Source organism: Prunus persica, chromosome G1, assembly GCF_000346465.2.
Source record: "Prunus persica cultivar Lovell chromosome G1, Prunus_persica_NCBIv2, whole genome shotgun sequence".
Taxonomy (NCBI): Eukaryota; Viridiplantae; Streptophyta; class Magnoliopsida; order Rosales; family Rosaceae; genus Prunus; species Prunus persica.
In genome coordinates this window covers 24,107,652-24,120,530 of record NC_034009.1, presented here as the reverse complement: position 1 = coordinate 24,120,530, position 12,879 = coordinate 24,107,652, and the positions used below count along the sequence as shown (strand labels likewise).

The window sequence follows — 12,879 nt, the reverse complement described above, 5'->3', positions numbered from 1 at the left end:
TTTATGAGCAAATTTGTGTTTAATGTATTTTTTGGTTGGAGTATATATATACAGAGAGCTTCCATTGAGGGATCCCTCAAATAAGCTTATTTGAGGGACACCCCTTGTAGGCCCCACTCCGGATTGTATTTCACTAATCCAAACCGTCTATTTTGTAGATACTCATTCAAAGATCATCTCTACAAAAAATCACTTGAATCCGATATAATTTGACCACTCAATTAAGTTATTGAAATTTTAGCATTTTCTTGAAGCACCGTGTTCATTGATTTTGTAAGACACAATTAGATGTCGAAACGGTTTCCGATTTGTCTAATTTTTTGTAAGGATGATCTATAAATGAAGACCTAAAAAATAAATAGTTTGGATCATTGGGAAAAACATTGTAGGGTACCTTAAAGGACGTCCCTCAAATAAAATTATTTAAGGGATCCCTCAATAGAATGGGACTGATATATATATATTTTGCTCTTATGCGGACGTCTGCATTTTGTTAAGTACTGCGGTTGTCCTCAGCTTTGCTAATATATGTGTATATACAAGTAAAAGCTTACAAGCTGCCAGATTACTTTCACCTTGACAGAGGTGTTGGCCCTCCAAAAAGTATCCCAAATGTGGGAATATGGAGATGCAAAAGAAGAAGCAGTATTGGTTGCTCTCAAGGCTCGTGCAACGTGTTAAGCACTTTTTACTAAACTGCCATTTTTAATCAATGAATCCAACAAATTTCTAGTGTTAATTGGAATTGCACGAATCAAATCCACCTCTTCTGCAAAAAAACAAGTTGCAAAGTGCACAACCATAGTTTAACAAAATGCGGACGTCCGCTAAAGAGCAAAACTATATATATATATATATATATATATCTTAAAATGGAGATTGAATTATTGAGGATTTAAGGCTATGAAATTGATTACAAGCCTTAATCTCCGTGTTGTTGTGGTTGGAGTTGTTATATATTTCACTGATGGTTTAAATGTGACCTTGTTTGTTTATATAATTGTTTTCTTCTACTAGTTTAAAGTACTTTATGGATGGACTTGTTCCCGAATATTGAAATTTCTATTGATCTAAGACTTATTTTCTAAAATTATTAAATCTTTTAGTTGATTGGTCAATGCAAGAATCCGATTTGGAGAGAAAAAGAACCTAGAATCCTAAATTATATAAGGAACCTTCTAAAAGACTCTAATCCAATAGGAGTTTATCACAACAACGCAATTAAATACATGTAGACCGCAATACTCACAACAACTACTTTGTGGTCATGTTCCAAGAGCACGATAGAATAAGTGGTGTTTTTAGAACGCGATCATAATTATAAAATGTACTGAATCAATATTTTACTCGAGAAAAAACGTAATGAATAATTAGAAGTAGGAAACGGCAAGCTTAGTTTTGCAACCACCGGGGCATTATTCCATCCCAGCAGGATCTATTATAAATATTGCATTTAATGCTCATGGTCCGTCAAGTCAAGGAGAGGGTTAAAACGGTAAAATGAGACTGGTGTATTTCAATTTTCTTTCGATCCCACAAAGGACACGTGGAGTAATACAAAGTGAGAGACTCTAGCTAGCTACAGTCACCAGTGGTTACTTAGCATTCCTCATTAGGAGGGGAAAAGATCTCTTTTATACTCTATATCCTAATTCAAATAGGATTTATATCATAAGCGCCACCTATAAATACATGTAAATACTTGGGAATCATATCCCAATATCATCATCATCAGCAGCAACCGCTATGGCTTATGCTTATTCCACCAAAAGGAGGCTAAAATATTCAAGCACAACACCAAATAAGTGGGCTGATGAGCTCCCAACTGAGCTGTTAGGGTTGATCGTGAAAAAGCTCGCTTCTAATTTCATGGACATCAGTCGCTTCAAAGCCGTCTGTTCTTCTTGGAATGGCGCTGCAAGATCGTATACCTCCGCCCCGTTGCCTCAATATCCAGGGCTCATGTACCCCTCCACGCGATGGGGTTGGAATCGGAATGGCATATGCTTCTTCAGCCTTGCAGAGAACAAGGTTTACAAGACTGAAGCGTCTCAAGGCTTTCTTAGAGTCGATTCCTTTTTGGGTTCATCACAAGGGTGGCTGGTGATGGGGAAGGGTGCTTGGACATTGGGCGAGATTCGTCTTTTCAATCCAATTTCTAGAAAAAGCAGGACGCTTCCTCCCTTGCCGCGCTGGTCTCCAATCCGTAAAGTTGTGCTTTCCTCGGACCCCTCTCGCAACAACAACTTTGTCGTTGTGGTAATTCATGAGACCTTGAACGTACCGACAAGGCTAGCATTCTATCAGCACGGCAGAGGAGGAGAAAACGCTACTGCATGGACTGAATTAGAGGGTTCACATGATCATTATTTTGATATCCTACTCCGAAACAATGGTCATTTATTTGCACTGTCCATAGACTACTCAATTCAGGTTTGGGACTTCGGAGACACCTATAATAATAATAATCCCACGAAGATCATGCATTTTCGACCTTCCATGGCTCGGAATGGTATTCACGGAACCATGATGGGGGATAAAAAATGGTTGGTGGAGTCAATGGGTGAGCTTTTGCTTGTGGAGCGGGAATGGTTGGGGGACAATATCAGAGGAACAGAGAAATTTGATGTCTACAAGTTAAACATTGCTGCCAAAACGTGGGAGAAGGTGGAATGTTTGCGTAATTGTGCTTTATTTTTGGCCAAAAATCAACCAGCAATGTCATTATCCACCCAGAAATTGCCAAGATTGAAAGAAAACTCAATTTACTTCGCAGATGAGTATCACGAGTATTCACATGGTGGTGATATTATTGATATTCATGTTCGAGGAGTATTCAACTTTGAAACTAAAGTTGTTAAGCAATACTGTATAACTGGAGCGCATAACTTTAGTTATTCATCAGCCGTTTGGATTGTGCCTAGTCCTTGGTGATGTTGGTATCAATCATATTTTTGTTTCTGTTGAACATGTAAGCCAAAAAGCATTGAATGAATCTTATGAGAACTTCCGTCAACAATCTTCAGTTTTATCCGTTGCGCTTATGTTCCAAGAGCATATATATATATATATATATATATATATTGCAATGGAAATTGAATACAAGTCTCAACAATCTCAGTGTGTGGTTGGAGTTTTTATGCATACATATAAAAACTGAAGCTCAACGCAAGCAAAAAGGGAAACGAAATAAATCCAAATTTGGGTTCAACACAAGCAAAAATTGGTAATGAAAAAGTAAGTTCAAAAACCTAACAGTAACACCTTTTTTTTTTTTGGCCAAGACAAAAACCTAACACCTTTAATCAACATTATTATTCCCAAATATTGAAATTGTTTCTTGACATAAGACTCATTTTCTAAAATCATTAAGTGCTCATTTGGTATTGCTTATTTGGAGCAGAATTCACTTATTTTGAAAGTTTTCTTCCATCTCACTGTTTGGTAAATAAAAAATAAATTAGCTTTCAAGCATAATTGCTGTCGCTGACAGCTATTTGGAGAAGCAAGTAAAGGAGTGATTATATTTCTGCTTATGCGTAAAGCGGGTGAGGAATCGGTGGCATTTTAATAAATTTTCCTGAAATCCCCAAATTATCCTCTTTAATTTTTAGATATTACTTCCATTTTCCATGCGTTTTTTGAATCTCTCCTCCCTCATTTTCTTCTTCTTTTTCTTCTGCTTATCTTCTTTTTCTTCTTCTTATCTTCTTTAACACTTTTCTATAATTTTCAAAGAACACAAATTTACTTTTCTTCTATAATTTTAGCGAGACCCAGATTTAAGGACGAGCAGCATAATTTTTCTCTAGGATTCACACTTTATTTTTTGGGTTGTTTCTGGGTGATATTACGTTTTTCTAGTTTGTATCAGGGTGATGTCTTTGTCTGCTATAATGAAGGTTTCATTCTGTACATCATTTCCCTCAAAACCTCCATATCCAATTTCTCTTTATCCAATTTTGAGAAGATCCAAGAAACACATATTCAGAAAGATCTGTAAAGAAAACTTAACTAAGAAGCCCCAAGAAATTCTTGATTGCAGAGATAAGGTTGGGCGAGAGAGAGAGAGAGAGAGAGAGAGAGAGAGAGAGAGAGAGAGGGCGGCAACAATGGGTAGACTCAGTGTAAACCTTGGCTACATCGTCGTTTTCTTTTTTTATTCTTCTTAATATTTTTTTTCCTAAAGGGTAAAATTAAGACCCAATGTCTAGCTGGAAAAACATTTAAATTTTATTTTTTAAAAGGATATACATGACAATATTTGAGTGAAATTATTATTAGCTGACGTGATGATACCGTATTATTCTATAATTTCTCTTTAAGGAGATTCGAATTAATTTGCAATTGACTGTTGGGCATTGAGATATAAACTATAGTGGTAAACAAAATTACTGATGGACATATGTTCAGTTTTGCAGTTGATCATGACATTTGGAAATTGTAATATATGCATGTTGGAGAGATATTGCCATCTAAATAAATGACTTCATTACTTTCTAATTGAAACATAGTTAACAAAAGATTGTACAAGTCAAAGTGAAAGTGTTATTTTCACTAATTTAGAAGGAAAAAAAATAATTTGTTAACATTATGTTCTTTTTAGTTATTACACAAAATCACTGCACTTTTACACAAAATTTTACCAAACATACATAAATTGATTTTTGTACTAACAGCAGTTTTACTATTTAGTTTACCAAACGCTAAATTGCTTTCCTTCACAGTTGATTTCTCTCACAGCAAATTTCAAAGTAATTATTTTTACAATATAGCAATGCCAAACTGGCCCTAAGCCTTTGATGGGTCAAATGCAAGAACCCAATTTTGAGTGGGGGAATCTACTAAATGACTCTCATATGGAATCGAAAATTATATGGGGACACTACTAAGCGCATGTTTACGTATCAGTAATGGGTATGGAAAGAAAGGTAATAATTTGCATCTCTAACTTCTCCCGCATTTATTTGCAATTAGGAATGAAAAAATACGTGGGTCCCACCTCAAACTCCATAATCACATCCCCTCAAAACTAGGAATCAGATCAACTAGGGAGGGGTAGTTGATCTAATTCCCATTTCTTTTTTCCCTTACTACCTTCCAAAAATATCCTTTCCACTTTAAAATCATTACAAAACACCCTGAACCCTAAAAAAATAAAACTCACACCACTTTAATATTATCAAGATTATGCTTAGGTTATTATTATTTGATTTCGTTCAAATATTATTTGAAATTGGTTAGTTTAGCACCACAATTTGGAGGAATATGGACATAAACAAAAACTATTGACACTTGTTATGTTCTTCCATCCCATAAAATGAATAAACCAAACTTTGAAGCTTTTTTTTTTTTTTTTAATTTAAAAAAAAAAAGGCTGTTTATTAATCACAGTTGGAAAAAAGCAAAAATTTTCCCTTATCACCTTGGTTGTTAGCCTCTACTTGTCTTGTTATGCTTCTTATCATTGTGTCATATTTGTTTTTTGTTTTTCTATTATATTCCTTATATTATTATATACTAGTTTTTTTTTTATCACTCCTTATATAGTATCTTATATGTGCACGGCATCTTAGTAATCAAATTAGTTTAGGCTCTGATTCATGAGAATTAGTAAACAATAACTTCTATTCCTGTGACGATTTCATATGATTAGTAAACAGCAATGGGAATGATTCTTCCCATATTTATTCATTACTTCCTCCATTCATGGTAAGTAAATAGCCCGTAAGAGGCACTATCCTAATTCAAACTAGGAGTTTATCTCAACAACGCAAATAAATACATGTAGAGAGCGCAAATAAATACATGTCCGAAACAACAATAATAGCTGAGACAGCAACTCGATCGCTCCAGTTTTTGACACTGATAGTGGGGCATCATCAATTACAGGATCTGATTATTCTTCAGAGGAGAGTAGTTCAGATTACAGTTCATCTTCTGATTCAGAGGAGGAAAGGAGGCACAGAAGGAAGAAAAAGAAGCAAAAGATGGGAAGGCGGCGGAGAAGGAACAGTTCATCATTTGAATCTTCTGAGACAGAGTCAGCTTCCGAATCTGATTCTGATGATAGGAGGAGCCAGAGGAAGAGCATGACACACAGCAGAAAGCTTTAATTGAGGTGGTGGAGCATAAAGGAGAGCGCTTGTGTATGGTTCAAGATATGTTACGTTTCAAATTAGTTTAGTTGTGATTTTGGGGCTTCCTAGATGAAGGATTATCCATGTTGCCAATCTGAAGCAAAATAATCTTTGTAGGTGTTTCTTGTGATGTCTTACTTTGTGACCTTTGCTTTATTTGAACTTGCTCCATCGTTGCACAAATCAGTGGTCTGATCTCCAACCTGAGTTGTTAGAGCTGATGTTCGAAAAGCTTGCTTCAATTAATTTCGTTAACATTATTAGCTTTAGAGCTGTTTGTTCATCTTGGAACAAGGCCGCAAAATCTTACATTTCTGTTGCTACCAAAAATAACACAACAACATTTCCTCATGCTCCATGGCTAGCGATCCCTATAGATGAAAAATACAACGGGACGATACTCTGCGCTTTTTTAGCCTTGCAGAGAACAAGGTTTACAAGCTCAAGAATGCTGCGTTTAGAGGCTCTCCGTTCGAAGGCTTTCACTACGGAACAAGTTGTGTGGGATCGTGGCATGGGTGCCTAGTGATTTGGAATAAGGAGGATGATGACATGATGCATCTTCTCAATCCGATTTATGGATCCAGAATTCAACTTCCATATTACAAAACCCAAGTAGTTAAAGATGTTGTTTCTTGCGAGCCGTGTCGCAGTGACAACTTTGTGGTTGTGGTACTTTACGGAAAACACAAGATTATCATTTTGCAAGCATGGAGACAAGTATGGAATGAGATGGAACGGCCTAAACAGCGGGGATTATGACGGCAGCTATAGTGACATTGCATTCAACAATGGCCATTTATTGGCTTAAGCCCACACAAGCACAAACCAAGGCCAAGATAGAAAACAAACCCTAAACAAAACTCAGCCAAACTGCTGCAGTCAACGCCTGAGACGACATCACCGGGACAAGTTGAGGGAATGAGCTGCCACATCCAAGAGGCACAAAAAAGAAAAAAACGCACAACCCATAGATCCACCCAAATACCTTAAAGGCTTATTATCACAAAACATCCCTAAGATTTACGAAACTATCAGATTGCATTCTCAACGGTTTTTTGTGTCACTCATGGTCTTTAAGGTTAGTATGTGCGATAAAAAATGGTCCCTGCCGTTAGGTTCCGTCCAAAACTCTGTTAGTTTGCTGACGTGACATATATATATATCACAAAATATCTCTGTAGTTCACACACCTATCACAAATTGTCCCTACGAAAATTTTTAATTTTTTAATTTAAAATTCATAAAATTTTAGTTTTCTTTTTAAAATGATTTATAAATGAAAAAATTATTTATAGAAGGATTTTAATCTTGAGGACCATTTATGAACTTAGACCTTTAATTTTTTTTATTTTTAAATTTTATGAATTTTAAATTATTTTTTAAAAACTTCATTAGTTTGTTGATGTAGCATATATATGAAGCCCACATTTACAATAATATAGTGTCACATGTATTTAAAATTCAAAAAATTTAAAAAAGCAAACCAAAATTTTATGAATTTTAAATAATAAAAAATTAAAAAATTTCGCATGGACCATTTGTGATAGGTGGGTGAACCTTAGGGATATTTTGCGATACATATATATATGTATCCAACATATTACATAAACAAAGATAAGAAAAAGGAAGCCAGCAACATGAAGATCATCACCTTCCAAATCAAAACTAATAAATCACCAGAACAAACACAAAAACCAAACAAAGATCAACATAGTAAAAGGAGGTGGTGCAGGCACCCGCCATGATGATGATGATGAGGGTGACGGCGACGATGATGATATTTATGAAGGACGTTGATGGATGCCAAAACGAACCTACCACGCCATGAATATTTCTTGCACTTTTTTATGTATAGGTTAAATTTGAGTGCTGAAAAGTGGGTGAGAATGGAACGCTTGCATGATCAGGGGTTATTGTATAACCCTATACCTAGAAATACCATAAAATAAAGCTTTAGTTATTATAAGGTGCAAAATAATTGGGTTTTTGAAATACGCTTTATGTTACTACATTTTTTTAGTATTATTATTAATATTGTCCTAACAAAAGTGAAAGAATTATTTGTCTACACATCAACCTGTTTACATGCTTGATATGTTGAAGATAATATGCTATGCATACATTATTGTTCACATATAGAAAATTATCTCTACATATTTGATAGCTTGGCAAAATTTGTAGTGACAATGACCAAAATGCCCCTATACGGGTCATTATTTCACTATTATGGAAAATAATATTTTAGGCTCTTAATGTTCATAAAATATATTTCTCATCTATTTGGGAATGTAGATTTCATATAAACATAAGTTAGAAAAAAAAATACGAAATTACCCTTCCCGATTTTATTTACAAAATGAAACAAAAACTTAAAAGTAAATTTAACAGCCCAAAAATTCAAGAAAATATCTGCTGGGGAAACTCATCCAGATACATTGAGTCACCATGATATTATGCGCATGCAAGATTTGGCGTATCTCTAACCATTAAGTCACCAAACCTTGTCCCCCAACTAATTCTTAGCTAAAGCAAACTTAGTCCTAATGAAACCAGATTATACACTATCAATACACCTACCCATACTAAAATTCATTCACACAAAATCTATTGAGAGAGAGAGAGAGAGAGAGAGAGAGAGAGAGAGGCATAAGCACAAACACTCTTTTATCACAAAAACAATTTCTTACACTTCCATATATACTTGGAAGAACTTGGAGATCCAACTGAGGTTCAAAAAGACTCTTCATTTCACTTCCAACACACTGGTTGTAAGTATATGAACACTTGTGTATAGTTCTTTTTGTTGGAAAATTTAATATTAATTAAATTTGATTTTCTTATTTGAATGGAAATTAATAAAATCCTAAGACATGACTCTTGGGTTAAAGACATCTTCACATGGGAGGTGACAACTCTTCAGACCAAGACATGTACTGTTTGCCTTTTCAGATTGAGATACCTTTTTAGAAAGGGTATTTCATCATCTATAAATAGAGCAATTCCATTGCAGTTTTATTCATTCAGTTTAATTCTCTACATACAGACTTTCATATATAGAAAGCATTAGAGTTTTCATAAAGAGAAGTTCTTGCATAATTTGGTTCAAAGTTCCTTGTGAATTGCAGTGCTTCTTTCACAAGGAGGGGAGTCATTGTATCCTGGGAGGCGAACGCTAGTAAACCATAAGCACCGTTGTGGGGCGTAATTCGTCTTAAGGTCAGAGTGTCCAACACTTGCCTCGACTCAATTAAGATTCTTTTAATTCAATTATGCTGTTGTAAAAATCTGTTTTGTTTGTAGTGTTTATTTATTTATTTTATAGCAATTTAGCACTTATTTCCTACACTTTTACTTTAAGAAATTGTTTTACATAAAAGAAACCATAAAGCCTAAAAAACGTCATATCTGTAACTCAAGCATTTTCGTATTATATAATATGTTTTTGCCTAAGACCTTATACTATCCTAATCTTCATAAAAAAAATGCTTTAATTTAGGCTTTTGAATCACTAAAAATGTCAAGCAATGAGAAAGTAATACATAAAACCAAATTGATGCAGAATCTGGAAAACCAGCAAGCTCTTAAGTTGTTGTAATAAAAGACTTATTTACTATAGTGCCCCTCAAACTTCGGTCAAATCTTATTTTACTCTCCGAAAGTTAAAGTGGTCCACTTAACCCCATTAACCGTGATTTCGTGTTTCACTTTACTCCCCACCGTTATCTCTATTAATAACACTGTCAATTTTGATGATGTGGCAATACTATTTTAGTATTTTTACTACAAGTGATGATATGTCATGTGAATGGCATGTTTTTTTTTTGTTTAAATTGAATTAAATATAAAATAATGTAATTAATTGTTTAATTAAAAAATATATAAATTAATTGAAAAAATAATAAATGAAAATCTTTCTTCTCTATGCTTTAAAAATAAAATAAAATATTTATATAAAAAAAAAAAAACAAATAACGGTATCCAGATCAAGATTGTAGTAAATTAACAAAACAAATGAAAAACAAAAGAATAAAAGATTAAAAAACAAAACAACAGAACTAAAAAATAAAATAAAATAAAAACATTAAGAAAACCCCCACCCCAGCCACCAAAGCAACCTCACCCTTTGTCCAATAACCACCATCTTCCTTACAGCACCACCCAAACCAGCACACCCCCACACCTCAGTCACAACCCACCAACCCAGCCACCAAACCATCACCCAATCCAACCACACTCTCCTTATGCCCAATCATCTCAGCCCCGAGCCACAACCCACCAACCCAACAACCAAACCATCACCCAAGCCATCCACACTCCCCTCACCCCTAATCATATGAAACTGACACGATACACCCAGCTGCCCCTGAACTTCCTCGACCCTAATAGCCACCTCACCCCAAATCCCCACCCCAACAGAGAGAGAACCTTTGCAATTAAAAAAAGTTTTTAATTTTTTAGTTAGTCAATTCCCCTAATTCCTCTATAGGGGAATGACGCCAATTGCAATGGATGCGAAATTCATGGTCAAAATCTTGGAGGATTAGGTGGGTATGGTTGGTGAGGGGTGTGGGTGGGTATGGTTGGTGGTGGGTTTGGGTGGTTATGTTATGGATGATGGTATGGTGGTTTGTTGCAGAGAGAGGAGAAAGGAGAAAGGATGAGGCTATTCTCTGGGCTTATTTACTAGCATGAATTTTATTATAAAGGAGAAAGGATGAGGTTATGGATCATAACTTTTTTAAATCTCCAGAGATTTCAGCAAGCTTTATTTCCTTATAAAGCTTACAATGTTAATTATAAAACTGGAGTTTTTTTTTGGTAATTAACTGAGCAACGCGTATAGAGAAGAACATCTCAAAATATAAACCTGCCAATTATAGTTTTTTATCAACACATCTCATTACTTTAACTACTTAACTCCCCCAAGTCTCAACGGTTTTTCAACAAATTTTATATCAATTTGCAGCTTAAAACCTTAACTTAGAATCTGAAAATTTTGGTTAATGGAAGAGTCACACGTTAGGAGAAGGCAGAGGCAAACAAAACTAAGAAGAATATATTCTGATTTTTTTTTTTACAAAACTGTGTTCTGTCACATATTGAGGCACTTTGCCTCTATGTCAGATTATGATACTTACATCGAAGAGATTTTTGAAGAAAACACTTCGAGATGATATTGTCACTGTTGGACGTAAAATGAATACAAAATTGAAGATGTGAAATGCTAATTTTTAATGTATGATACAAATTTGTGGTTAAAAAATCTCCCTATATTGTTGTTATTTACAACTACTTAAGCTACAATTTCATTAAAGTCCTAAATGTTGTATACTCATACACCTATGGCTACGTACTCTTATGTTAATATGCTTATGTTCTAAAAACTTTTACCGTATGTTCTATGTCTTGGGAAATAATACCAAATGGTCAAATAGTTCCCATACTTCAAATAAAAGTATTATTTCATGCGAAAATTACAATAAATGACTAAATGTTATGTATCTCGGTGCTATTATGCATGATTTAATTCTGTAAGGCAATCTTATTATAGATCAATGGCATGTAATTACTGGGTTAGCATGACTCATGATGCTACATATTTGTTGTTTTAAGGTGGTGAGTAGAATTCATGGGGATTGGGATGATGACTGCATATTATTGAAATAAAACCAGTTGTACCAACACTTATCTTTACATTACAAAAATGGAAGTATACATGAACTATCATTTGGGTAAAGTAAAGATTATGTACGAATATTCGGCTTTTTGATCATCAATAAAAATTTGTATTTAAAGTCATTATTGTTTTTCTCGTTATTTTAAAATGAAAAATTTTGAGATCAAATTCATGTGTCATATTATTATAATATTGGCATATAGATTTTGGGGCGTGACATTTATGTTTGGATGAAAATCAATCGGCAATGGCAATATCCACTTTAGGTTTTCCAGAATTCAAAGAAAACTCAATTTACTTCACAAAAGAACGTAGACAGACTTCACAAATCATATATGAAATCTGTAAATATTCGGTTCAAAACTTGTTCGCCACTCTTTTGGGTTGTTCCTAATCCATGGTGACATGGTACCACACACATCCCTTTACTAGAGCACTATTTGGGGTTTAATTTGTTCTAAAAGCGAAACTTTCTTCTCTCTCTCTCTCTCTCTCTCTCTCTCCACTTTTTTATTTGCCTTTTCCGTATGCAGTTTGAGCACATCGTGAAAGAATTAGATTACAAAATGTATGAATGAATATTTGAGGATTTAAAAGTGATTAATACAAAGAATCCAACTCCCGTTAATCCACAATGGGCACTGATTAACATCGGGACTGTCGGGAATTCTTGTATTATTATACCATGAAAATATATATTAGTAGATAATACAAAGATTATACATGTGCTAATTGGATAGGTAATTCTGTGTTGGTGGCCAGGTTGCTTGTGGGGTGATAAAAGAGCCAACCCAAAGTGGACCAGGGCCATGGGGTGGAGATGGAGGCAGAGCATGGGATGATGGAGTGTTTTCTGGGATTAGGCAGATTCATTTGACAAGAGCAGCAGAGGCATTTGCTCAGTGCAGATTGAGTATGATCGAAACGGTCAATTCATTTGGTCCGTTAAGCATGGCAGCAATGGAGGAACTACCCCACATCGAGTACTAATTAAATGCTTAATTAATTAACATCTTGATCAAGTGAATTTAATCTCAATTTTTATGTGTCATCTAACAA

At 34.7% G+C, this 12,879-nt stretch overlaps 1 protein-coding gene across 1 annotated transcript; it reads left to right on the top strand.

Moving 5' to 3' along the window:
- LOC18788420 (F-box protein SKIP23) lies at positions 1,631-2,970 on the top strand. Its single transcript, XM_007226152.2, has one exon. It carries the CDS (start codon positions 1,747-1,749, stop codon positions 2,932-2,934), a length of 1,188 nt encoding a protein of 395 aa, XP_007226214.1. The 5' UTR covers positions 1,631-1,746; the 3' UTR covers positions 2,935-2,970.

What these genes read in the sequence shown, in the direction of transcription:
- LOC18788420 (XM_007226152.2), top strand. Translation starts at nt 1,747, where the DNA reads ATGGCTTATGCTTATTCCACCAAAAGGAGGCTAAAATATTCAAGCACA.